The 27,707-nt window shown below is 48.3% G+C and overlaps 1 protein-coding gene across 4 annotated transcripts in view; it reads left to right on the top strand.

The window, feature by feature from the left end:
* LOC138570089 (Krueppel-like factor 8) overlaps positions 1-27,707 on the top strand; it is a 1,505,457-nt gene that overhangs the window by 1,449,196 nt on the left and 28,554 nt on the right. For all 4 annotated transcript variants that reach the window (XM_069648686.1, XM_069648687.1, XM_069648683.1 and 1 more), the window contains one exon: positions 16,381-16,951. In XM_069648686.1, coding sequence (XP_069504787.1) covers positions 16,432-16,951 — 520 coding nt within the window. In that variant the 5' untranslated portion in view covers positions 16,381-16,431. The remainder of the gene's footprint in view (positions 1-16,380; positions 16,952-27,707) is intronic.

Genomic DNA, 27,707 nt, shown 5'->3' with positions numbered 1-27,707 from the left:
TTAATAATTGAATTGAAAATCAAATGTGGTGTGTGGAAAAGCCATGAGAAGTATGCCGGAACACTTTGGTACTGGTTCCGCCAGGCCACTGTGGCAGGTTAAGATGGATTTCTGAACTCTGACCTGGTGGGCAGAGGTTCAGAAGGCCAGCCTAGTTTCTTGGAACAGGGTAACCTTCTGGACAAGCCAGACCAATTAAGGTAGCATTGGTGGCAGTCAAGACTAGGTCTCAGGAGGTGTGAGGGTGATCAGAAGCCCACAATGAGCACACACAGTAAACAACACCACAAATTACTCTGTCAGGTGTATACTAAAAATATATATCCATTTATTAAAGGCCTTTTAAGTAAAACACAAAGTAAATACTCAGCAGTAATAACTAAACCAACACTTATCTACCAAACATATCTACATCAACCAATGGCCAACAGGGGTATTACTAAGTACAGTTCCACAACCTGTAAAGGAAGGAGTTATTCAGTGTGAATATCTCTGTGGCAGTCCTTCACAATTCAAACCCTAACTGAGAGGCAGTCCAGTCCCTAAAATGAGTGGAGCCTTGAGCTCGAAAGTACCTTTGTTGCTGGCACATACTATAATGCGGTTAAGTCAAAACTAGGTCTCTTCAAGGGGCTGAGGTGACTCAGGAAGGTGGGGTGAGGCAGTGAAGAATAGGTTCCCACTATTCAAGGACGGTCTTCCCCAAGAGGGCAGAACAGGATCCAAGATTTGGGAATAGCTTGGTAGCATAGGCTACTTCAATAAAAAAAGAGTTGTCCTCAGGGAACACTCGTGCGTAAAAATGGATGGATGCGCCAGGGGCCACAGGTAAGTACTGGCTACTGTCCTGGGCCAGACGCGGCATGGACCCTTAAAAATAGTTGAAAACACATGAAAAGGAACAGCTGCCACCAGCTCTGTCCAAGGCACACTTGTACATTCACTGAAAAATCCTTTGAGGGCGTCTAGGGCCTTAAAATGAAGACGACCCCAGCACACTGTACTGTAACCATGGATGGATGCGCCAGGGGCCACAGGTGAAGACGACCCCAGCACACTGTACTGTAACCATGGATGGATGCGCCAGGGGCCACAGGTAAGGGTTGCAAGTACTCACTGATCCTAAGCGCACTCCGGACCAAACTTCGGCAGTCGAGTCCACTTCGGTCGCAGGTTCAAGTCCTGCAGTTGCACGGCTCTTTGGCTTTCAGATGCTGTGTTCCAGGAATGATTCTGTGGCGACACAGCAGCGTTTTCTCCACTCCTGGTGAAGGGATCAGGCCAGTTCTGCTGCAGCGAGTCTGAGGGCACAGGGGGGGGGCACAACAGCAAGGCACACACAAAGTTAGTCACCACAGCTGGGTGACACGGTGACCGCATATGCTCGGGTTCAGGCATACTCTCTTAATTGCAGACCTTGGAATGTGGAAGGAGTGCTTTATACCCAGAGCTTAACAGTCTCTAAAGGCTCAAGTAAAAACTCAAGACGGCAGCGGTTCCAGGGCAAAGGTCCTGTACAAGCTTGTCAGTTCACTGGGCGGTCCAGAAAACTTCAGAAGAGGCTAGTTTGCAGGTTAAGTTGGAGGGATCCGAATAGTGGTCCCACTATTCCAGTGTGTCAAAGCGCTGTTGCAGGCCTTCTAGGTTTGGTCAGAAACGGGGGGTCCGACGGGAAAACAGCAGACTAGGGGTGCCAAACCTTCCAGCGGTTCCACGGATCTGCATAGTTCATTCAGGATATTTTGCTCCTTTTACTAAGTTCGACATGAACTCAGAAGATCGACCTGGAATGGCTGTAAGATGCCTTCTCTTTTCCAAAATCTCCTTCGCGCCAAAACGGAGAAACCAGTGAGAGATCTGCTCACATACATCCATCCCAGATGTGGTCCAATCAAAGACCACGGTGTTCCCAGACATCCTGGCACCCAGGATGTGTATTGGAACTAGACAACTCCAGCCCACATCCTTGAGGCACACACACAAGGCATGCAGAATCCCACAAAAGTTTGTTTGCTCGGGGGTCTGCATGACCAAATATGGAATTTCCCGGGTCTGCGCGACCTGGGAAGGCAAAGGGACAAGATGCCACAAGTTCCTTTGTTCTGTCCTTTTGACATGGCCATTTTAGCCACTGGCTACTGTCCTGGGCCAGACGCGGCATGGACCCTTAAAAATAGTTGAAAACACATGAAAAGGAACAGCTGTCACCAGCTCTCTCCAAGGCACACTTGTACATTCACTGAAAAATCCTTTGAGGGCGTCTAGGGCCTTAAAATGAAGACGACCCCAGCACACTACTGTAAGGTACTTTGTGCACGGATAAAATGTTGCTAAGAAATAGCAACAAAGTGAAAGACTAAAGGAAACAGTCTCCCAGTACTGACTGTCTTAAGGGCATGTCAGTTTCCCCATAATAAAGGGAGCAGAAGACTGGGCTCCACTGGCAAAAGTCAAGCTAGGTTAGTCAGACAACACCAACAAGTTGGGTGGGTACACAAATGGAGGGAAAATGACTGATACAATCTTTCCTACAGGTCTCAAGTGACATAACGCGCAAGGACAGCAGTGCAGGGGTTAAGGGTTTCATGAGCAGTAGCTGACAGCAGCTCTTGGGTGTCAGGCAACAGCTACCACATGGCGTGACTCAAATCTAACTTCTGTGCAATCCAACTTGTGCATTTGAAGTGGCCCATCATGCTTTCAATGTCTTCCAGATGGGTCTTGATGCTCCTTCACACAAATTCCCAAAGGCGAAGGGTTAATGCCGCATAGGAATGTATGTAAGGCACCAGCCTGCCTTGTGTGACCAAAGCCGTTCCTGATGGCTATTGGTTTATAAGCTAACCAGCCTCTTATAGGCTTCAAGCACGGCTAAATAGCTCCCAGCAATGTTCATCTGTGGAATGGCATCAATTATCCATGTCCAGTCCGCAATGAATAGAATATCAATGGATTTCAATCATAATGACATTTAAAAGGACATGCTGACAAAACTCTTGATCTGTCATAGAAATCTTTGGAAGAGGTTCTCCTGAGCACCAGTTCCAGGAAGGAACATGTTCAAGCGTTTACAGGCTAAAGAGTGAGGCATTACAGCTCTGATGGAGGGGGGGGGGGCTCTAAAAAAGTGTTATCGGCCCACACCCATGTAACGAGGTTAAGGGCAAATAACACTTGTTCCAGCCCTTTCTGCCAGGGCTGTTATGCCATTCTTATCATTGGGGTATTTATCGAGCGCAGACCTAGCTTTGGGAAGCAATGGGGCGCTTTACAATCTTAGGGGGGAAGAACAAGGTTAGGGAGTAGAGAAACAAGGGAGTGGGGATCTTGCAGGAGAGGGAGGGGCAATAGTCTGCAATGGATCTACAAGTAACCCGGGGTGGAAACGATTGCCAGATTGCCCAGTCTCAGGTTAGGTGGGGAGTGGACGCTGTATTTTCCCTTGCAGCTGGGGAGCAGGTGTAAGTGGATCCAGGCCACCTGGCCTAAGCCCCGTCCACATGGTGCCTTTCCGGTTGCCGCTCTTTTTCACCACTTAGCAAGCCCCCCCCCACCCCACCTGGTGCCTTCCTGCTTGCCGCTCTTTTCCCTACTTAAGGAGCCCTCCAGCCTCTTTTCCTTTGCAGCTGGGAAGCAGGTGTAAGTGGATCTAGATCACCTGGCCTAAGCCCCGCCCACCAGGTGCCTTCCTGCTTGCTGCTCTTTTCCCTACTTAAGTACTTCTGCAATCTCCCCTCTTGCTTCCCCACTCTTTTTGACTGCTTACTCTCTGTTCTCTCCTCCCCTCCTCCTACCCTCTCGCTTTCTCCTCCCCTCCTCCCCTTACTTTCTTCTTTACACTTACTCTATCAGAATTGTCCCTGGACCTAGTATGATAGCAGCCTCGTCTGTCGGTCCCCCATCCCCTTACTGCCACCCCCCCTCCCTCCAGCACTATCTGAAACGTTGTCAGGCCTAGTATGATAGTCGCTTGTTTTGTTCCTCCCCTCCCTTTCTGCACCGCTCTCCCTCACCTCTTGTTTTGCTCCGGCTATACCAGAAATGTTGTCAGGCCTAGTACAGTAGTCGTCTTTCTGTTTCCATTTCCTTCCCACTCCCCCCTCCCTTCCTTAGCACTTGCACTATCTGAAATGTCGTCAGGCCGAGTACGATAGTTAATTTCACATCCTTACTGTTCATGGCCTGTAAGAATGTTGTCGTATTTTCCCTTGTTCCCTCCCTTGCCTTGAAGCTTTTTGAAGCACATTGAGTATAGGCGCTATATAAATAAACTATCATATCAGGTGTTAGGGAGGAGATTTTCCTTGAAGAGGATGGTCTTGAGCTCCTTCCTGAACTGTAGAAGGGAGGGGGTGAGTCGGATATCGATGGGGAGGAGGTTCCAGAGTCTTGCCGCGTAGATGGAAGAGAAGTCCTGTCGTCTGTTTTTTCTTTCCTGCACCGCACCGGCAGAGTCCGTTTGCACGTGTCCTTTTGGTGGATCGTAGGCTTCCAGAGATGCTGGATTTCTCAGTGCGGTAGCTTGGGGACTTCAAGGTGACGGCATTGTAGACGATGAAGCAGGATTAAAAGATGATACAGGCTTGCAGCAGGAGTCCGCGCAGATCGATGAGAGTCGGGTGATGTCTTTTCATGAGTCGTGCAGCTTCATGCAGGACATCTCTCTGGGGAGCCAGGGTAGTTGCTGGAAGGCCATCCAAAAGGACGTTGCCACCATCCAGGTGGGAGAGGACCAAGGCTTGGACAGCAGACCGGAAATTGTTTTCGGAGGTGACAGGTTTTATTTTTCGCAGTTGATACCAAGCCATTTGTGTTTTCCTTGCCGTTATTATATGTTAAAATCAGAAAAACAGTGTAAAAAAAAATAGGTTAGGAACAAAGGAAAACAGCCGGAGAAGGTGCTTGGGATTTCTCAAGTCATTCGATTTTGGGGCAGAAATTACTTCTTCTGTCTTGTCTCATTAGTAATGAGATTGAACATGTTCCTATCGAATTAGCTGTGTGCACGTTTTTCCGCTTTCTCTGGATCCCTGCTAGAAGACAGGCCAGATTCTAAGAATTTGATAGCGCTCCAGCTGCTTGTTCTACTCTACTAAAAATGTATCTCATCTGTTCATCTGGCAACATTGGGTGGTGAAAGGGGCACAATGCTTGTGCACATCTAACAGTCCTGGGAGGACCTGAAAGAGTTTGTACGTTGACAACAGCCATTGCTCCCAAAGGGAAAGCAGTCGCCAGCCACAGACAAAAAGCATGAAATCAGAAAGCAGGCCTTCAACTTTGTATGCATGCAGATGATTTGTATAGCCCAGTCCTAGCTAAGAAGCAGTAGAGCGCTGTACGGGGGAAGGTGCACAGGAAAAGGATGGGGTGAAGTGAAGTTTGCAGGGCAAAGGAGCATCGTTGAGTTGCTTGAAGACTGGGGGTTTTCCCTGCCTTCCTGAAGTGCATGAAGGAGAGATCAAAGTTCCCTGGGCTTCTGATTGTTATGAGCAGAAGCAGCCAGGCTGAAGTTAGTGGGGGGGGGGGGTGTTGTTCCAGAGAGTGGGGTAACAGCAGGAGAATCAATGTCCTCCTTTTTTTCTCCTTAAACCTCTTGGATTGTACTTTCGGGATGTCTTAAATCTGATATTGCTTTGATCTCCTGAAATGTTGAGTTTCTCGGCCAGGGGTGACTGTCTTGGTCATCAGTGCTTTGGGGAAGGTGGGGGTGCAGGTCTTCTGGAAGGTGATGTCATTTTGCTGTGACATCTTCTGCATTTTCCGGAGTGTGGGGGTTGTGATTGACATAAATCGGGGTTGGACATACAGGACCCCTCTGAGCAGGTCCAGGTTTGATGTTGGAACACCCCCTAGGAGGACGGTGCCACCCTCCAGGTGGGAGGCCAGGAAGGCTTGTAGTCATTGATGGTGATTCTGTGGTCGATTGGGAGCTGCTACCAGGTCGTCTCTGGTGTTTTTTTTCGTCTTTTCCTCCAGTGTGTGTTTGGTGACGCGGTGAAAGCAAGCTATTTTGCGCTGGGAGTGAATTGTGAGGGGCGGAGGGGAGTACTGTCTCCACTAAGCCAAAATGTCCAGCTTTGTGTTTGCAGTGTGTTGAGCAGGACAGAGTATTTTGGGTTTCGTTCCTGCAAGTGTATAATTGAGTATGGCAGTTATGTGGTCTGCATAACAGCAGGGAGATGAGTGCTAGGTTTTTGTTTGTAGTTTCGGCAAAATCCCTTTTTTATATTTCCTGCGAATACCAGGGGTATTGGAAGATAACCGTGCTTATTGCCAGTCTGCGCTGTTGTGACAGCAGGCAAATGGGCTTGGCCGACCTTAGCTCTTGCCACTGTCTATTTAGGTATTTATTAGAGTATATGCATTTTCCGTCCAGTAAACATGTGCTTGGTAACTGTTCTCCAGTTTATTAATAAACTATTCCATCCCCCACCCCACTGCCACACTCCTACCCGCCAACTGTTGCCTGCATTGTTTTTACTTTCGCTTTCAGAGCCTGCATGCTAAACATTGCTTAGACGTGCAGCATATACCGAGCAAGGACTTGCTGGCTGGAATGCAGCTGGCTAGTCGAGCAGCGTTCTTTATATAGCGCAAACCCAGCTCACAGTGTACAGCAGGATTAGGGGCAGGGAGGAACGTGTTGCCTCCCACTAACTTCTTTAACGGGGGCACCCTATGCTTCTTCCCCAGTAGTGGTTTGAAGCATTCTCATCAGATGTTTACACGGGGTCTTTGCCATTAGTAAACGTGTTGGCAGACCCAATAACGAGCCATAAAGGGAATCGACCGGGAAGTGTGTGTTACCCAAGAAGCATGCCCCGTTCACCCGATGGGGGTAGGTTTGCTGCTGTTTCTGCGGGTGCTTCACAGGACAGAAAACTTTAGGTCCAGGAGTGGCTTAGCCAACGCCAGATAAGAAATGCCCGACAGTGGTACTTCGAAGCACCTCCAGTGTTTGTCTAGGCATTATTTATGCAAGCAACCTACATGCTATTATGTTGCCCGTTACCTACATCTTCCCCCGCAGTGCTTTGAAGCGGCTTTAGGGTGGCATACGCGGTGTACAGGTAAGCCTCCTGTCTTCTAGCCCCGTTCTTTCCCCTCATCAATTGACACAATTTACCTGCTCTTTTTCCCATGATAGTGCATTCAAGTAAATTTAGGGCAGCCTAAGCAAAATAAAAAGTTATATTCCAGGCGTGGTGTTTTTTTTTTCTTTTTCACTTGCCTTCTTACTTGACGTACCTGCGTGGCTGAAAATAATTATCAAATGCGGACAAACCTGTGAATTCTGGCTGTTCTATACCATCTCTTGTCACAATGAGTTGCGAGTCGGTTTTGTGAGTGCAACATTAAATGAAACGATTCTACTTTGAACGCTGCAGTTTTCGTACCACAACCGACGTGAGCACTTAACTTGCTGAGCTATCGTAGCTTGCAGCGGACCCAATATGCCCTTTGGTAAACCTTGGCCTTTAATATAATCCACATCCAGATATGAGTTAATTGACAGGGCACACGCCTTGTTTCACGGGGTTCCACGTGTGGGCCTTTTTATCTGGAGTATTCGTTGTCACATTGTTTTCTTCTTTTTTTTTAGAGCCCCATCAGCCCTTTAAAGCATGTCAGTCAGCCTCGAGAGCTGTAGCTGTGGGGCTAGGTCGCTTTTCCCGGAAGGCCTCCTGGCGCTTCTCGGCCCTGCCCTGCTAAGGCTTTGTGATACCGAAGCCCGCCTGACCGCTTGCAAACCGCATCACGTGACTAGAGGTGAACAGGCCTTCCTGGAAATCCGGCTTCCTGAGGTGACAGATACTGACTGGCCCAGCCCTTTGAGCATTCTGCGGGGCACCACTGCCCTGAGGAAATGTGCCTTGCAACTTGCAAGTAACCTGCACAGCTCCAGGGGCCACGAGCCTCTTGAAAGATTGTGAGTTACAGACAGTAGGGAAGCGACCCCATTCATGGGCACGCTTGTGTTTATCACGTGTCTCTGGAAATGCCAGCCCTGCAAGGTGCATCATCTTCGTTTACTTAAAATGGCGGCCAGCGCCGAATCCAAATGCTGGGAACGAAAAGAAAGCGTGAACAGGCTGCCATGTGATGCTGGGGTTATGCACCAATTATGTAAGGTAATCTTCATCACTCCGAGTCCTACTCTTCCTCGTCACAATCATTGCTTTTTGAAGGATGTCCAATCCTTCTGACCTGTATTTTTTCCAGTAGCCTCGAGAGTACTTTTCCTTGAAGATAAAACGCTGGCCCCCTCAGACCCTGCCCAATAGCCTCGGGATCTTAAGAGGCCGACACACTCTGTACACTGCCACCGGGCTACTTCCGAAAACTGCTCGATGGCCCTACCCAGGGGGTGGGTGGGTGTCACGTCGTGAATGTGATGAGAAAAAGTAGGACTTGTAGTAATGAATCTTACCAATACGTAATCGGAACACTACCCCATCAGCCCTGTTTCCGTTTCATATTAATTTCTTATTGACCGAATACCAAAGCTTGGTGCGATCACGCCAGCATCCAATGGCATTTCTGTGCCATGAACCCGCAAGTTATGATCTGCTCCCAAGGGTGGATCTCACCCTAATCATTAAAGAGTAATGAACGCTGAGGGGAGCAATTACAGTGGTACGAACATTTCCCAAAGCACTCCCAAGGCCATGGGCCGATACTCCCCTAGTCTATCCCCCTGGGAGACGGAAGGGGGTGGGGGAGGAGGACCAGAGCAAAGCTCCCCAATGGCTAACCTTGTGCACGACCTGCCAAGTGGCTTACAGAACAAAACGGACTCTGGCAAATCACATATGGCTTTGTGTACACATCACACTTCCAAGGGCTGCGGTATTACCCATTTATGTTACTCAGTCCATCATACTTTGAGGAATGACGGGCAGAGTCGACCCCCAATTGCTTTGCACCACCCCGTCCCCGAGAAGAGCACATTAGCCGCCCATTGTACTATACAAGTATCGGGCTTTACTCAAAGCTACTAGCAAAGAATCGAGGAAGCTGAACTTTGCCCCTCGTATCGTGGAACTGAAAATCCCACTGAGGTGACTTCCAAGTACCCAGTAATCCAAGTGGGGGTGGAACGGCCGGCGACCAGCATCTGCCCAGCATGACATGAAGGTGTCATCCGAACACAGCGGTCTGAAAACTAAGATGAGGAGGAAAAAGCCGAAATAAATACTTATGTCACAGAAGATATAACCTCCATGAGGAACATCACAATCCTGTGGAATCCATAGAGGATTTTCCCCCCGACATAGCTTTGGCAAACATTGAGCCCCAACACTATATCCCAGGGATGCAGGGCCAAAAAGGGTGGATTCCCCAGCTCCACATTATGCAAGGTGTTACATGAGAAAATTGCCCACTTGAAAATCTCCCCAATTGATCATTGGAGGCCGCTTCAAAATGGAAACTGCAAAGGGTCACATTGTAATGCTGCGCATCGGTCCAGCGCCGTCCCATGATTGGCGGGTCAATCATTGTATCCTGTAACACTTGAAAGAAGTTGCGAGTTTCAAAATTCCTTATTCTGCCACCAAAAACCCCACTTCTGAACCACCGAACCTTGAAGAGAAGTGCGGTCCGAACACTGATTCGAGGGAAGGGAGATTCAGTGCGCAGGGAGGAGGGGGCTCAGTAACCCACTATTAAATCTCGTGGAAACTGGTCATCCCGAGTCCACCTGAGGCCATTGTGATGAATTGGGCTTATCCCAAGATATGCCCTCCTAATCGGGCAAAGGAAATGGATTAAACTCCAGCCAACCAGAGATAAGGCACTTACTCGTCCCAGCGAGCCAATGAACAATCTCGATGCAGCAAACCTGTGCATGTAGGTGCAAACCTTCAAGTTGCATACTACTAGCCAGGCACAAAAAGACACCAGTGCTCCAAGCTTTTCACATGCACTCAGCGCATCATCCTACCATCCTAGAGGTATGCCGTTTCACATGCACTCAGAACATCATCCTACACTCTCCTCGAGGTATGCCATGCCCGGCAATGGCAAGCGGCAAGTGCCAAACTTGGGAAGTGTTATAGAAACCCACAGATCAAAATCCCTAAAACAGAAAACCTGCTGGGAAAGACCAGATTGGGTCGAAAGAAATCTCCTGCATTGGGAAGAACCACGCCTCTTATTTTTGGATGGTTAGCGTAAGAAAAAGCCAGTTTGGTCACATGCACTGGTACTACACCAGACAGCCCAGTGACCAACACCTGGAGTCTGCTGCCACTTCCTTAGCCTCAAGCGTAGAGGATTGGGTGTGACTTTGTGTTTACCGTAGGCTGCAAAGACGGTACGCGCTGGGTTGGTGCTAGGTCACACCACCCTGATGTCCCCAATGAACCAAATCTCAGGCACCTCTAGAGGGCAGAACTGGCCAGCATCCTTCATCTAGCCATGAGGCAAGAAGGCTGATCGTCTGAAGTGTGACCAACGTCTGGAGATGTAGGAGCCCACATAGAAAGATGCACATGTGAGTCAAACAGAGGGAGGAGTCCTGGCTTGAGGAGCAAAGGTCGCTACAACAAAACAGGAACCTCCTGAGGGGATTGCTGCATCACCATTGGTTAACCACGATGAATGTCCCCCGAAGGACATGGGACATACTTCCATCCGTTTGAGAGAGTCTGAACTGCATCCCACCCCACAATATTGTCATAGGACTTGTACGCTGCCGAAGAAGAGGCACATATCAGCCGGTTCGTCCATTTAGGAATAAGCCAATTTGCCATTGGCTTGGGTCCACGCCATTGCTAGTGTCCTGGTCCAACCCTGGAGCTTACGGTGTAGAAAAAGGAAGGAATCTGAAAAAGCCCTCTGTCCCCCACAAGGCGCATGGAGAGGCTGTCCACTCGGAATGGGCAGCCCTTATGTAAATCTCGATCGGTAAAACCCCTTCTGAGTATGAGAACAATTCCCTGCAGTGGGGTGGCCATGGTCCAGAGTTCAAAGGATCACAAACTTGTCGTGGTGCTCTCTGTCCAAGACAGTCTAATGCAACTGACCGAAAAAAAACAAAAGGTAACATCTTGGTCCTGAGCAGCACTTTGTGCCCCATGAACGTCGCGGTGTACAGCTTTGGCCAAATACTTAATTATCACTCGCAGTCGAACAGTTTCCCCTACAAAATACATGAAGTACTGCTTTGACTCTGTACCTGCAAACAGTCAGGCATGCCGTGTTATCCTTTTACAAGAGGTGTGAAGAGGTGTGAAGAGCAAAGTCCCTGTCCTTCATGTGTTGGACAGACAGACTTTGATCTGGTGGTTTGCTGGGGAGGGCTGAGCTGAAGATAAACTATCAATATTTTGAATGTGCAAAGAGATGTCTCTGGCCTCCCCAGTATTTTGCAGTTGAAAACCATTTTGCTGGAATAATATTTTACAAAGTTGCTACTGGAAAATGGTATTTTCTTTAGGGGCTTATTGATGTGCGAGTAATCTGAAAATGACACATTGCAATCCCATCAATTCCCAGTCCAAGTAATATACTTAAGTGGATTAATATGACTGTTGCAGAGCTCCCCAGGAAGTTCCAAACGCTGAATAAAGTAGCTCAGGAGCTAGTGTGCTGCCTGCAGCAGAGAACTCTAGTCCACCTCTAGGCCAATGTTATAAAGCAACCAAATTGTCCAGTGGGAAGTGTTGCTGTGTCAGAGATGTGCTTCTAACATCGAAACATAACTTATAATTCCTGCCCTTCAACTTTCTCATGTTTCCGAAATTAGTCCCTTTTTGAATTGGGTAAAAGTGATAGATGTTACTAAAGAAAGTGGTTATGTGATAGATTAAAGAGTTTTAACAAAAAAATCTTTAACTAAAATGCCACCGTAATGCACATCAATATTCCTCAGTTGCTTACCATGTTTTTTCACAGCGGGCATTTTATATATTGACATTTTAACTGTGTAGTTTGCACCACAGCTTTTTTTTTTTTTTTTTTTTTTTTTTTTTTTTACTACATATTTGTTGTGTATATTTGGGGTAAGGGATTGGGGTAGTGGGTGGCAGGGAGAGGTGGTGGGCTGGGTTCGTTGGACATAGGTGGCTATGCCGTGCCCATCAACAAAAAAAAATGTAGCAATGAAAATGCACAAAAACACAGTTAAAATGACATTGTGTAAAATGCCAGCGATGAAAAGACATAGTACCCTCACAACAGGGGAGGAAAGATAGCTCAAGGGCAAAGCGTTTGTCTTGGCAGCAAGACAACACAGCGCAACACAAGTTCAAATCCCGATCCTAGAAGCCACTCCTGGTATTAAGTGCGTTATAAATGAACTATTATTATTATTAGACACTAAAGAGGGATATTTATGTAATAAACACAAGGAGTTATAAGTTTACAATTTGGAAACATTTCACCAAATAGATGTACAAGTGAAACAAATGTACAATGAACATTCACATCCCAATTAAAGATCTGAAAGTCTGCAATGCCCCTTCATCATAGGGTTAGCTGAGAACCATGGAGGACACAGCATTACATGTATATTTTTGTCTGGGGTCCTTCCCCGGCCCCAAATCGCCACAAACCTACCCCACCTGAAAACAAAGAAAAATACTATCTATTATTGAAAATACCTTTTTCAAATACCATATGTCCTCTCGGTAGCACAGGTAGAAAGCATTGCTTCAGGATCCCAAAGGTTTGTATTCAGTAGCATTTCAGCAGGCTGCTAATTTCTGCAATTACTTCTTTTGTGTTTCAGTGCCTTACTGTAGCCAGGAGGCTTAAGATGGGCCGGCCCAAAAGAAACTAGAAGTAGACACATCAGTCGCCCCTCACAGTGATTGCATACATGCATACTATACTGTTGGGCTAGTTTTAGTTACTTGGACTCTGCCCAACAAGAGACACCTATGAATGCACACAAATACAAACTGTGCTGTTACTGAACATTGCATTTTCTGATACTTTATTCCTTTCATGATTTACACAAACATCTTCTGTAAACAACAAAGAAGAGATGTGCAATTAAAAAATGGATATATGTATTTTAAAGTGTGCTATTCGGATCCATATTCGGTTATGGCCCAATACTTGCCAGACTATTTGGTATTCAGGTGAATACTTTAAATCTACTATTCGGTACACCCCTCCGGTACACCCCTATAAGAAGGTAGGGGTATCGGAGCCAAGCGCCCAACTGTTGCTGGTTCAGCTATTTTCGACACTCTGAGAAGAGATTGCAAAAGGATTAGTATCTGCACTGCAGAGAGGTGAACCCCGACAGGACACCTCCCTGAAATACGGATGAGTCTGTAGCATTCACTCCATCCCTACTTCTCTCGGCACCCGTCCACGTACCTGACCGCATGAGTTGCTTCTCTACCAGAGCCTGGCCAGCCCATCTAAGCTTTTTGGCCAAATGTACACACTCATCCTAATCGTACTCCATGACCTCCAACTCTCTGGACTTCGGTTATACCGAGGGCGTTCCCACTAACGGCACATCGAGACTATAAGAATGGTAAAATTGGCGCTATACAAATGACAAGTACAATACAATACACTACAATGGAAAGCATGGAGTGAGGCTGAAGGGGGATGGGTGACTGAGGCCCTCTTTATGTAGACTATCCAAAGAATGCCACAATGAGGGGCATGGAGCCCGAAGACTATGAACCCCTGACCTAAGTGTCAATGACCTGGCTGTGACCTTCCCGATAACAAGTCCAGGAATCCACTCCTCTCGTATCTGTTGGGAGCATACCCTGGACCTCAAGGGAGGAAGGTCATACAAGTTTGGCCTGTGTGTGGTTAATCGTACCCAGCAGCATTGTGACATAATGCAAATCTGCCCCCCTCAGGGTGACGGCCTTGACATTCCTTGAAACGGGTTCAGTTGTTACGGGTGGTTTTTGGAATTTGCCAAAGTAGGCAGTGTTTGGATTTAATGGAAAAGCATTCCTGGGATCTGGGGAAATGCCTGTCACATGGATTAGACGTCGTTCAATAATTTATGAATTTGACGAGTAAGAGGGACAAGCGGTAATAGGGTTTCGATTGATGGCGATATAAGGCCCAGGTTCACTACCATGGCAGATAAATGAGTAATCCTGACCCTAGCTAATGAGGTGCCATGTTCTCTGTGTATCTCATGTGGAAACATGGAGCACAGTCCTTGGGCCGAGTAAAATAACCCAGCTGGCATGAAATAAACGGCCTCTGTGCAACTATGCTAAAAACTCGAGTGTTCAATTTTTTCATAATTGGTATTGGAGTCAAATAACTCCAGCAATTTTCATGGATTTCAAAGATCTATTTACCGGGGGAAAATACGTTAGTAAATAAAGTTATATATGCATGATTTTTGGACCGATTACAAAAAGATTCTCCTAGCCCCTTAATCTAATCCTAATTTATGCCTTCCTGTTTTGTCTTCCTTTCTCCTTGTTTAAATCTTGTTCCTTTCCTAAAATATTACAAATAAACCTTATTCCTAAAAGCATTAACCCAAAAGGGAAATAACCTAATATGCCATCTCGCTAAGTGTCCAAGTGATTTTATTGGCTGTTAAGCGATTCGTTGCTGTAAAGATGCGCCTTATTGCCATTAAAGAAACCGATCAACCATATTTTTGATACTAAATACTTTCTTCCCCTAAAATAATAGAAGTTAGGGCTGAACTTTACACAATCTGGAAGGAACTCGTCAACCTTAATGCAGTCTATACCTCTCCCTCCCAGGCCCTCTGCACCGCCCTATCCTCCCATTTCACATTCAAAAATCAGGAAATCTTTCTGCACTCTCGTCCATCCCTGCCCCCTACGCCCCCTCTCCTGCTCTCTTGCCTCCCTTGCGCCCCCTACCTGCACTCCTCCTTCTTCCCGATAGCACCTGATGAGGTCTCTAAAGTTGTCCATGTGATGGTCTCATCCAAACAGGTGCTCACCTGCTCTTCCAGAACTATCAAGGTCACTGTCTCCTCTCTCACCCTTGCTCTTGCTGATCTCTGCAACCACGCCTTCGCTTCCGGCTCTTTCCCTCTATCCCTCAAGAACTCCCTTGTGCATCCTCCTAAAAAAAAAACCTTCTGCTGAACCTTCCTGGCCAGCTAACTACCGTCCCATCTCTACCACCCCCTTTCTGGGCAAACTCTAGGAAACGTTGGTTTCCCCCAATTGATCCGTCATACTGAACTTGCTGGTGTCCTCCACGACCATCAATCTGGATTCCGGGCATCCAGAGGCACGGAAACTGCTCTCCTGAACATCAACAAAGAGCTGCTCGCTAATCTTGACTCCAACTCTCCTTCTGCTCACATTCTCTTCGATCCCTCCTCTGCCTTTGACCTGGTCAAGCATTCCCTCCGCATAACAGGCTCTGTGACACCCTCGGCATCAAGAGCCGGCCACTGGACTGGCTGACACCTGCCTAACTCCCTTCCCAGGTGCGACTGGGCCCTTTCTCCTCCACCACCTGCGGTGTCCCACAGGGCTCTATCCTGTCGCATTGCTTTTTCCATATCTGCCTAGCCCCTCTTGCCCACCTTATCTCCTCACTTCCAGTGCAATGCTGATGACACTCAAACTTTTCTTCAAAACTCGCTCTACTGCCTCTTCTTCCTCCTCCTCCTCCTGTGCAACCAATTACCTCTGTCTCAATGGCAGTAACACTGAGATCCTTCTTGTTGGGGCACCTGCGTGCTGTTTCCCTCCTGCCCTCTGGCTGCCCTCTTTGGACTCACACCATCCACTGGGGCCAAAAATCTCAGAGTCGGCTTCGACTACTCTCTTTCACGCCTCACATCTTGGACCTTTTCAAGAAGGCCCACTTTCAGCTTCATCTCCTTCAAGGCATTCTTCCTTTGCCTGCCTTTCCCCAGAAGCTCTGTCTCCAGAGCTCTGGTCCTGTCCCGGCTGGACTACTGCAAAAGCCCCTTCCCCAATCTGCCCCTTTCCTCAATCTGCCCTAACTCAGGTTTACACCAGGGCACTCGGCAAACTCTTTCATAGCTGTTAATTTAATACAGTCTTAAAAGTTAAAAAATGCAAGGACAATTGTAAAACACTTCTATTGAAATGTGTATAGAACTATTTTTTTATGTTTTTAGCTTTTGGCCCAATTGTAAATAGGTTTTGCTTTTTCAAGGTAATTTTCATTTCCTTTTAGTCCCACTTAGTGGTTTCCTAACTTTACTATTTCATTTTCTGTGTTACTAGACCTACATATAGTCAAAATGGTTACACCTGCGTGATATCACTTTATTGAGGTTCGCTGTACTAAATGTGGCCTAGAACAAGTTTTAAGCATCATATATTGAAACCGAGTTGAAAATGTACTTTCCCATTTAATTGCTGCAGAAGTCTGTGCTCTTTGGTTTGACTATCTTCTTGTCTCTTGCAGGCTGGCGGGCCAGTTCAAACGAAAGCGTTGCCGTTGAAAACTGGGAAATCCATGATGGCTGCATCATCGCTCCTGGAGGACAATGGGATGGAGAACCCGGTGCTGCTCCACGACATCAAATTGGAGCCGCCCGAGGAGCTACTGGACAGCGATTGTAGTCAACCTCAGGCAGAACCTGTGGACCTTTCTTTGAACAAGTCCAAAGGGTCCCTAAAGGCCCTGATGCTGCCCCCAACTTGCCGGGCTTCCCCCGTTCTGACGCCGGCTCCTTCCCCGTACGCTACGATGATGTCCATGTCATCCTCTGGCCTGGGTGCTACGTCGGCCATCCCAGCAGTGTTGTCACCCGGATCCATCCTGGCCTCTACGCAAGGCAGCGGAGGGCAGCAGATACTGCACGTGATCCATGCCATTCCATCCGTCAATATGCCCAGTAAGATGGGCAACATGCAGACTATTCCCGTGGTGGTTCAGTCGTTGCCAGTGATGTACACTAACATGCAGGCAGACGGTGTAACGACATCGCTGACAGTACCGCTTATCGGAGGAGATGGCAAAGCAGCAGGCTCTGGTAAGCACATTTTCCATTTCTCTGGAATGTTCCATTTCTCTGGTTTGCAGGAATCGTCAAGCAACTGATCCAGTACACCCACAATGAATATGCATGAGACCAATGTACATATCACTAATTTCATCATCGATCTGCATATGTTTTTGTCGCTCTGAAATCCCAGTTGGGTCTTACTTTTCCTTTTTGTCGATTTTAGCCCAATCTCACCCATTGCTTCTTTCTAATTGTTTATAAACTAGATAATGGGCAACTCTGTGCTTAATTCAGGCATTGTGCCGTGGTTGGATCTTATTGCTAATGGTTTCATGAATGCACTGAAGACCAGGCAGGAGAGGGGACTAATCCGTCATCTGGATTCTGCATTGGCCATGCCCCGTTTTCAGGACCCACTTTCATTACCTCTGTTTTATCTCGATCGAGCTACAGTCATCGCCTGTCCATCAAGGAAGTCCTTCTGAGAGGGCACTGACTCACAATGACCATAGATGTGTGTCTCATCGGCATCCTGATGCCAGGGCAGCCTAGGTCTTCTGACTGCATCAACTAACGTGCCTCGCCTCCGCGCTGAAACATAGCGCTGGCTGCACCGGCCCCTTTAGGACGTGATAACTGGTGGGACCCGCCAATGGCACACAGAACCAGTTGACCCATTCTTAATCTTAAAGAGCTCCTGTTCTGTCTCTCTGTTACCCCGGCCTCGCAGCCTTAAAAGGAACCTCTGGTCAGCACCTTGTGTTCCATTTATTTGGGAGCCACAGAAAGGTTCCCATATACCAAGGCCCTCTAAATATGCTCAAGTCAGATGAGTGCTATAAAATATCAGTTTACATAACTTCTGTGCATTCATCACATTCTAGCCCTGAATGTCCCTTCCTTCCAAGCCTCACCGCCAGGTTTTGTCTCCAATGTTTAGTGGTACTCTTCCAGCTCCAGATCCAGCCCATAGTCCACCCTGGTTTGCTCAACAATAGAGGGAGGTGGAGCTTCCATCGGAAGGAGGAGCCCTCGGCACAGTTAACCAGTGTACTTTTCCCGGCTAAACTAGTGACTGTCCTGCTTTCTCTCTCCAGTGTCCTGCTCGGTTCACTGAAAGGGCGGTTTCCCTCCATGTTACGAAATTTACAAGCCACGTACAGGTGGAGACGGCAGTGCTGTATTGTCGGCCAGAAATGCTTCCGACGGAAACTGGAACTGTTGCCCTCTCCCTGGCCCCGCCTACTCTCTCTTCCCCGTTCGGGGGGAGGGGTGTGTGTGTGTGTGTGTGTGTGTATATATATATATATATATATATATATATATATATATATAATTATACTGGTTGTGAGGGTTAACTTGCAATGAGACCAAGCATTTTCTGGGGAGGGTTTGTTGTTGTGGCTGTAGGTGCTGGATTCTTGAGCAGTGGTTTGGCAGGAGCTTGTTTGAGGGTGGCTGACAACAATTTTATTTCTTTGAATGAATGGTGGTTCCATGGTATCGCAAACTCTTGGAAGAATTGCGAAATAATGGGCGATGGGTTCTCCACTCCCAAGCCCCCCTTCCCCCCCCACCAGCAAGTTATTATCTGCTTTATCGTCCGGATGTACACTAGTAACTGCCCACCTCACATCAGTCAAAGAACACCATCACATTCCACTGACATCCACTCCACTGGTAAGTAATGTACAACACGAGCATTACTACAAATGTTGATGGGTTGGGTGGCCTAGACTTTTAAGTGGGACTTTTGGTGTTGGTTTGCGGGATTGTGTCGGAGAAGGCAGGAAGGTTCTGGTTTCTTTTCTTTTTCAAGTGAAGTAATTTCGTTTTTGTTTAATGTCAACCCTGTTTTTTAGGTTGACACGTTGTTGCAGCATTTTTTGGGATTCATTTTCTGTAGGGTCTAGACGTAGATGAGTCGTTGCATGCTGTGGTGTTCTGTGGCACTGGTGGGCTTGGAGATGACATATATTGTGGGGTTTTCCAGCTTTGGTGGTATTCTATTTTAGCGTTCAAGGGTAGATGTGGTTTGTGAGTATCTCTGGCCTTGTACTGTCCAGGAGAGAGACTAACAGTCCAGACGATTAAGGATACATTCTGTGCAACGATCAGGTGGAGTGTGAGCTCAAAGGTGTAGGGGAGGTCACTTACTAGTAGGCCCAGTAACAGGCCTTTACATTTAATGGTACAGAATGAGGTGGCGTAAGGGCGGAGGTTGAGGTGGCGTAAGGGGCGGAGGTTGAGGTTTTCCTAGCAGTTGCGCACTCTGATCAATTTAAATAACCGTGGCTGGTATAGAGCTGGCATCCATGACGAATGTCAGATGTTGGGGCGTACCGTCCTTGTGGTCTGTCCAATTGGGTTTGTGTGGTTCGCCTGCAGTCTCTTCTCACTCATTTAATTTTCTGTTGCCTCCACACAGGGGGATGGTCTGGGGTCAGTGAGCCGAGTGTTCTCATTTCTGATGGGCTGGAAACATTCCAGTCCATTCCACGGCCAGGTGCATTTTGGGAGTTGCAGTCCTGAAAAAGATTAGAGAACAGTGTCCAGAAGAGAGGAAGGTCGGAATTGTGCCGTCGTTTACATAGAATTCACAATTTGCGGGGCGGGGGCCGACTGGCTCTGGCATACACCCCAGTAGGCCTTCTACCATAGGTAGGGGTGGGTTCCTGCTCCCCCTCCCATCCCTTACGGGGTCAAGCCCCTGACCCTGTCAAACTGTGCCTACAATATGTCATTATTGCTACTGTCAGCACTTTCATGATGATGTCTATACTATATTTAATTGCCTTGTTGCTGATGCCAAACACTGTCAAGACGTCCATCAACCAATCCATTGCCTTGCTGCGCGCACCATCCCCGTAACACAGCATACACATAAACACATTCAACATGCTTACACGCTTGCACGTAGGCAGACGCCCATTCCCTACCCCTTCCCCTTTCTAAATCTGTCCAGTCGGCAGCTCGACTTTCTGTTTCAAGGTGAGAATCTCGTGGCTTTTAAAAGCCAAAGGGTCAAGGCATAGCCAGATTCCTGTGTTAACCGTTTAAAGGCTTAACTAGGCCACTGCCGGGTAGACCCTCGCAACGCTGACTTTGGGGGGGGATATTTTGGAATGTGCCTGAGCCCGGGAGCACACAGCTTCCTGACTCCCTGCATGGGCCAATCACTCGTCCCCGTGAGCTATTTAACGCTGTGCACTTTCTCACCCCATGTTTTCATTGCCTTTGTCGCCCGGGAACCTTCCTCCTCGTGACTTTCATGACACAGGCAGTGGTCGAAGTGAGCGGGAGCGGTGCTCCTCTACTATTTTAAATTAAGTTTTGCTGTTCCTATACTTTTATTTAAAAAACAAACCGTTCCGGATTGGTTTCGTTTTAAAATTAAAGTGTAGGAATAAGTTGAAACGTGCACTTTCAGTGCACTGCACTGAACGTTCCCTTAAACAGCAGGTGCATGTATTTGGGTGTGTGTATTGTGTGTGGGAGGGGGCATGGTGATGGGGTTTGTGGGTAGTTGGTGTAGGCCAGCTGGGAACATAGTTCCACTACTTCTTTTCGTACACTTTGACCACTGGACACAGGACCTCGGTTGGCGCTATCCTTGTCGCAACCGGGCTCTTAGCGCGGAGACAAGAGGGAAGCGTCCCGTCCCCGTTCCCAATCAAAGGACACTTGTGTGTGCTCCGGGAAGGGCCCCAGCTGCAGCTTGCATGGCCTGGTTTACTTTCAATGCGCCTACTCCATTCTTAACACATTGCTTCCTAGTCCCCTGTCGGGGTCGGGTCGGTCCTTGCACTATACGGTGGTGTTTCACAACTCCTAGGCGGACATGTCGGGTCCGGCGGGTGGCGCAGAGGAGGGTAGAGCCGGGGCCGCATGTTTCAGGCAATGTACCCTATTTAGGAAGAAGTATGCATTGCAGGCCGTGTTGCGGCCTGGTGCAGAGGCTCCCGAGCCTGTGCTCGAGGGCAGGGAGCAGCCGTGCCAGCTGGCTGGGATTGGCCGGGGCGGGCCGAGCCTCACACATTGTTCTTGTTCACTTACCCGTGCACTCTGGTACCTCTGGTCCTGCAGCTCGGGTGGGGAAGTACTGAGGCGATGGCCGCCGCTGTGAATATTCCGCCTCTTTTTGAGGTCGGCCCGTGAAGCAACACTGACCTCTTGTGGTGTTCTTGAGCTCTACAGGCAGTTCCATCTTGCCCCCCTTAGTAAGTAGTTTCTTGACATTTCTTTTGCTATTTTATGTATTACCGGCCACAGGTATGGTATGGCTCAAACAGCAGCGATGTTCAAACCTGTAATTTGCGAGAATTGAAACCATTCTCCTGTATGCCTTTTCCCTACTATAAAAATGTGTTTGCCTGCATTATAGAAACACATATATTTGAGTTCCTAGTACGCCATGTCACACGAGCCCACACTAGCATTAAATATAGCGCTGGGCTTGTCAAGTCACATAATGGCAAAATCCAGCAGGATCTTCAGAAAGACACATGTATGCAAATATTCTCTGACATTCTTTGCATGTTAATGGCTCTATTCATTGTGGATGTCCTGAAAATGTTACTGAATTTTTATTATAGGTCCAAAATATATGTGCGTCCTCTGTGTGACCTCTAAATGCACCATTAACACGTTTCCATGGTAAGCATGAGCTATGTGGCTGGAGGCGCCCAGCCTCTTGGGATGCAGTGATAGTAGGGGGTGACCAAGTGGCTCGTGATTTCCTTTCTAAAGATGACCGTGTGTAGCGCTTAATCCATAATGAATGCAAAGATGTTTAGGGCCTCTGATGGTGAACATAGCTGGGAGAGCTCCCTCAGTAGTCTGTGGGCCCTTGAGTTCTGCGTTGGCATGGGCTGTACAAGGTGGAGAGCGGTCCTGCGGGCGAGGAAGCGTAGGAAGGGCAGCGCCTTGCCATCAGTTGTACCATTCTACTGCATCTGCCGTATGGCTGCGCGTCACAGGGTGCCAGTAGTAGGAGGCATCCAGGGTGCTTTGTGTACAGCCCCAGCCTGCCTTTCTTTATATCCAATGAGCTGGGCAGGTGAACACTTAAATCACTTGGCTCCCTCTATGTAAAAGCACATGTGTTGGTTGCCAAGTGACCTAAGGCACCATCTCCCATTGGCCTTTAAAGAAATCCAGCCTTGGTCTGCACATGAAGCACACTTTATCTGGAGGCATTGAGGACCGTTCCCTCCGTCCCCTGGGTCATCAAGGCTTGCCGAGTGGGGTTTTCCCCTACCGTTTCTCCCCCCTCCCCTCCTATCCTGTGGCTTTGGACCCTTGCCCCGTCTCTGGTAGTTCAGAAGCTGCTGGCCCTCTGCAGTGGAGGAGGTTCCTCCTGACCAAGGGCGAGGGGGCTGGGTATTTCACTCTAGGCTTTTCACGGTCACCCTAGAAGATTCATTCAGATCTGCGCCCCATCCTGAACCTTTCGAGGGGTTTCCTCCCCTAGAGAGGCCCGGGATGATCACTCTGGCTCAGATCTAGTCCGCCTTCTGGCAGGGGAACTGTGTTGTGGGTTGAATGATAGACACAACGTCGCCAGAATGTCAGGGAAGTCCACTTTATTAGTAGTAGGCTACATCTCATGTAGGCAGTTGGCAGATCTGGTAACTGGCACCACCACCCAGGCTATCTGTCACCCACTCAGTCACTCTGCTGCCATCGGATTCTCATGAAATGGGCAGGCCCACAAGCAACCCACAGCTTCACACTCTCACGTGGCTGGTACCCACCACAGACTGATCTTAAGGGTTATCCCCCTCACCTCTTTACTTTGCCTAAAAACATCTTCTACACTGACTTTGTCCTTCATTACTTCTTCATGCATTTATTTCTTCTTACCTTCGCCTTCATCTTCACATTGTCGAGGTGGCAATAGATATGGTGCAGGTTAGTGGCTAGGTTAGGGTTGGGATCTAGGGGGGTAGGTGGAAGAGTATTGTTGAGAAAATAAGGGACGTTGCAGACAGTCGCCCCCTGTAATGACAAAGTGAATATTAGAAGTAGGGAAGGACACAGGAAGTAGGGATGAAGAGGTAAATGTGGCTAAGTGAATGTATGGTGAAATGAATGCAGAATTAAAGACCTAAGAACGCTTACCTTTATACGCCCATCTGGGAGCCTCATTGCCACTTTCTCCACTGTTCATTGGGCATCAGACCGTTTCAATACAGAGCCACCCCCCTTCTGTCTGAATGTGGCTTCCTGGATATTTCTGAAGATGTCGGCTGTGGAGGCCCACCTCAGACTGAGGAGGGTTCATATCCACCCATATTTGGATGATTGTCGGGACTGGGTTTCCCGTTCACAGGGCACCACCAGCTCTTTACGTCATCTTCGGGGGTTCTTATCCAACAGAACCTTGCAGTGAGCTCCCCAAAGTCTTCCTTGCCCATCATTGGTTTAGACTGAGACTCAGTCAAGATTGGACAAACGTTTCCCCTCTGGGGAGTGGGTACAGGACATAGCCAAGATATGCATGATCGTATTGAGCAATACCTCCCCCGTGGGCGCACTAGTGGGTGGTGGCCTCCTCTGTGCACCCATTGGCACATGGAAGGTTGAAAACGAGACCAATGCAATTCCATTTAGCTTTGGTTGGAGTCCGTCCCATCATCCTCCACTATGCAGCCACCCTGACACCTGCATTCATAAGGAAATATCTGACTTGGGGGCATGATGCTTCAGTCTACTATGGGGGCTCTGTTCGGGGAGCCTCAGCTCCTAGACAGCTGCTAAGGATATCTCCTGAGCTCGGGTGCCACTCTCCGCACTCTCCTGATTCCCAGCCCTTGGGGACCCTTGAAGTGCCAACTCTGCATAAATGTTCTGACACTGTAGGGAATTGTCAGTGCCCTGAATGTGTTCCCTCTTCTTGTCGGGCCTTTTGAAGTGTTAACTGACCGCACTGCTACCATGTCTATTTGAACAAGTTGGGAGGGGTCTGTCAGGTCTGCTGTCAGTCAAGGTAAGTTATTGATGCCGGCTTTGAAGTTGCCGTAATGGGCCGTTGCCCACATCTTCAGTCCCTTCCTTTTGCCGGCAAGACAGATCGGGGCAGACCTTCTCAGAAGGATTGAGTTAATGAACCATGAGTGGGAACCCCACCCTGTCAGGCTACAGGAACTATATCTGAAGTGGGGGAGGGATTTCCCATTGGACCATGGCTGGTGGTTGGCATTCTGGAGAGATGCAGTTTGCTTCATGGCTGGGCCAGAACCTGGGTTCTCTGCGGCGTGGCCAAGCCATTTCTTGGAAGGGTGCCATTCCCTTGTGTCTTCTCCCTTCCCTTTTACCACAGTACAGTTCCTACGTTTTTAGCCAGGATGAGAATTTGCCCCCTTTTTGCCCTTCCCCAGAGGCCGGACCTCCTGTCTCAGAGTGAGGCACGGATTCTCTGCCCCTGATCACAAGTTGCTGCGCTTGTCACCCTGCTGCTTGAGCACCCAGCCTTCTCAGGATAATCGGAAGGTGATCATGGCAGCTCATAAGTCACCACAACAAATCTGTACAGTAGCGAGGGTCCCGTTGGTTTGCCACTGGTATCTTGACTGACCGTTTAATCCCCTTACATGTGACTTGGTTCTATGTTTCGTGTCCAAGTGGCCTAAATCTGGAATGACTCTTAGCCCCTGCTGGACGTAACGTTTGGCGTTGGCAGCCCCGAGGACTCGGACGAGGTTCCGTTTTATTTGCTTAATCCATTAGTCCTGTGGCAGTTTGAGGGAGGAAGGCAGCTATTTTCCCTGCTTCGAGGCTGTCCCCTTCCTGGGATCTCAAGGTAGTCTTGTTGGTCTTGGTTTACAAGTCCTTCAAACCAATGGCTTCTGTGGAGGTTATCTGTCCAGAGGCTGAGTTAGGTGAGCTTCAGGGCCTTGTGTGACAAGGTGGTGCATTGCTTTCATCACTCCTTCATCCCTAATTTATCAATCTGGAGCTATCCTTGCGCAACTTAGATGTGTGCATAGTGCATAGGTTTTACCGGGGCAGGACTTGGGTGAGCTGGGTTCCTCGGAGGCTTTTCTTTCTTTTTAGGTGGTGGGTCCACTTGTGAACATCTTACCTCAACGGATGTTTTAGCCAGATATTTCTTGCATCGCCAAGAACTACCGGTGCCAGAATATGCTCCAACCAAAAGGCCTTCTTGCACATATGGTAGGAGCGTAAGAAGCTGCTGAGGTTTTTCATAGGCACGTCACCTTGGACGTTGTAGCCAGTGCTGCTGTGTGGGCCTCTCTTAATGCTTTCTTTAAGCATTACTGTCTGGGCACCCGTTCTGTGGCCGAGGCTCCATTTGGCAAAGCAGTCCTGCAGGACCTCTTTGGTTAGATCAGCTTAGGTTCGTCTCTCACCACCACCCCGCCCTAATTGTAGCTTGTTGGTCTCCTGGGAGTATGGAGGTAAGGGGACGGAATACAGGAGTACGTTAAAGTTACTCTCTATAGTGTCTACTACACTCCCAGTCCATAGATCCGTCCTCGACACAGCTTCCCATCTTCCCTGGTAAATGTAGCCAGTCGTTTCTGCTCAGGTGCATGAAAAAGAACTGTGGGACAAGGCTGAGGGTGGCACCTGGAGGGGACATGGCTGAGGGTGGCACCTGGAGGGGCATGGCTGAGAAGGCTTTTCACTGCATGACCCAATCATATAGAGGGAATTTTGTATTTCTTTTTGTGGGCTGATTGGAATGGCTCCAGTCCCATCACACAGGCAGGAAGTCCCAATAGTATGGAGGAAGAGGGCCTGTGGACTAGGAGTGCAGTAGTCCCTACGGTGAGTACATTGAATTCTTCCCGATCATGGGACACAACATGAACCTTGACCTCTGTTTTGATCACCCCTCCATCTCTCCTCACCTAGAAAGACCATAAAGGGCATTATATATATAATATATAGGTTGTGAACCTTACCATGACAGAGAGCAGAACTGCTTCTAACTTGTGTAAACCATTAAAGCCCAGGGGAGGAAGTGATGCAACTTGGAGTCATAATTGCCAATTGACCCCATGCTGGCCAAATTGAGCCAATCCTGTTTTTATAGCCAACAGTACTCCACTGGACCTTGTAGACCCACATTTGTTATGGAAAACGTGAAGTTTAAAATCCCAGATTCCAAAGTAAAGATGACTGAAAAGCCAGATGGTTACACTCATGACCTTGGGCACAGATCAGCAACCTTTGCCTCGCTATATGTTGTGGGCTACAATCCCTCCCCATTGACTGTGCTGACTGATGATCCGGGGGGTGGGGGGGCTGTAGTCCAAAACATCTGGAGAGACATAGGTTGCATGGACCCTAGACCTAGGATCTGTTGGCAGCAAAAACACAAGATACATCCAACCACCGATTCGGAAATTTATGCTATGCCCTATTTTAATCACTCTAATTTTATAGTCTGATAAATAGACTGGCTGGTTAGCAAAATTGTGCGTAGACTAGGCTGACTAGATGACTCCATGTCACCCTAACACAGGTTATTCTGGGAGTCTTAGTTATTCTTTTCGTTGAAACTAAATGGACTACAGGACAAGGCTGCAATGGTTTGTATAGGGAAAGCCCAGAAGAGGATGCATAACGCCAAGTGCCATTGAGCCATGTGGCTGCCCTTACAGTGATGGGCAGAGCTAAGCTTTTACCAAAGCCCAGGAAATGTGATCAAACCGAGAAGGCAAGCTCCCATGTGTCGTAAACGGGGCGCCTCTCCCCATTCTGAGCAGATCGCTGAATAGTGGGTAGAGTTTGACATGAAGTTAGAGTGCCTGGCCATGTTTTGCCATAAGACGTTGTCCCTGTCTCATTCTACTTTGTCTCATCCTCACTCATATTTCGCTCTTTCACATTTACACTTTTTTTTCGCCCTCATTTCTCCTTTCGGCCCCTCATTTCTCCTTACATCTATTTTGATCCTCATTCTGTTATTCTCTGTTCCTCCCCCTTTCTTTTGTTATTCACGCTTCCCCATTCTTAGGTCCTTTCTTCTCTCTGCTTTCCTTGCGTCTTCTTTTCTCTAAATATTTCTTCACTTCTCACCAGCCCTGTTTTGCTCCTTCCCTCATTCTCCTTTCCAGTGCGTCTCCTTCCTCCACCGTCTTCTTGTGTTCGCCCTCCCTCATTTACCCATCCACCTTTTTATTCTCGCTCCTGCATCCATTCTCCTCCTACTTCTGCCGTTCTCCCTCCCTCCCTCTCTCCCTCGTTAATCCTGCCTCCTAGTTTAATTCCGTTTTTGTTCCTCCTCTCCCGCTCTGTGCAGATCTTTCCTTCACCCACCTCCTGCTATTTTTATCACCGCCGCCCCCCCTGTCCTCCTTTGCTCTTCATTTTCCTTTGCCTCTTCCCCTCCCCCGTCTTCCTGGGTGGAACCGGCCTCATCCCCATGCTGCCTCGCAGTAGGGGACATTTGCTGGGTAGATTCAGCGAGCAGGTGTCTCCTAGCCAGGGCCCGTGTCTCCATGGCAACAGCTGCACAAGACCAGAGTGTGCCGGGTTTGGTGTGTCTCTTCGGGCCCTGCTTTACAGACAGTACAGGAGGGGTTGGTGGGGTTGGTTGGGTCGGGGTGTCTGTTTTTCCCACCCTGCTTGGAAGTGGACGGTATATTCGGCTTTGCTTTTTCAAGCAGTGCTGTGGGGACTTTGCCTTGGTGTGGTACTTCACTGCCTGTCAGGAAATACAAGTGAGGCCTATCCTCTGTGGACTCTATATGGCACTCGGACACTACAGGAGGGGAGGGAGTGCCTGGCTGGGGTCTGGCTGGCAGAA

This window comes from Ambystoma mexicanum, chromosome 2q (assembly GCF_040938575.1).
Source record: "Ambystoma mexicanum isolate Mex_15411 chromosome 2q, UKY_AmexF1_1, whole genome shotgun sequence".
Lineage (NCBI taxonomy): Eukaryota > Metazoa > Chordata > Amphibia > Caudata > Ambystomatidae > Ambystoma > Ambystoma mexicanum.
Note: the sequence above shows the minus strand (reverse complement) of the source record. Positions and strands in the feature narration are given on the sequence as shown.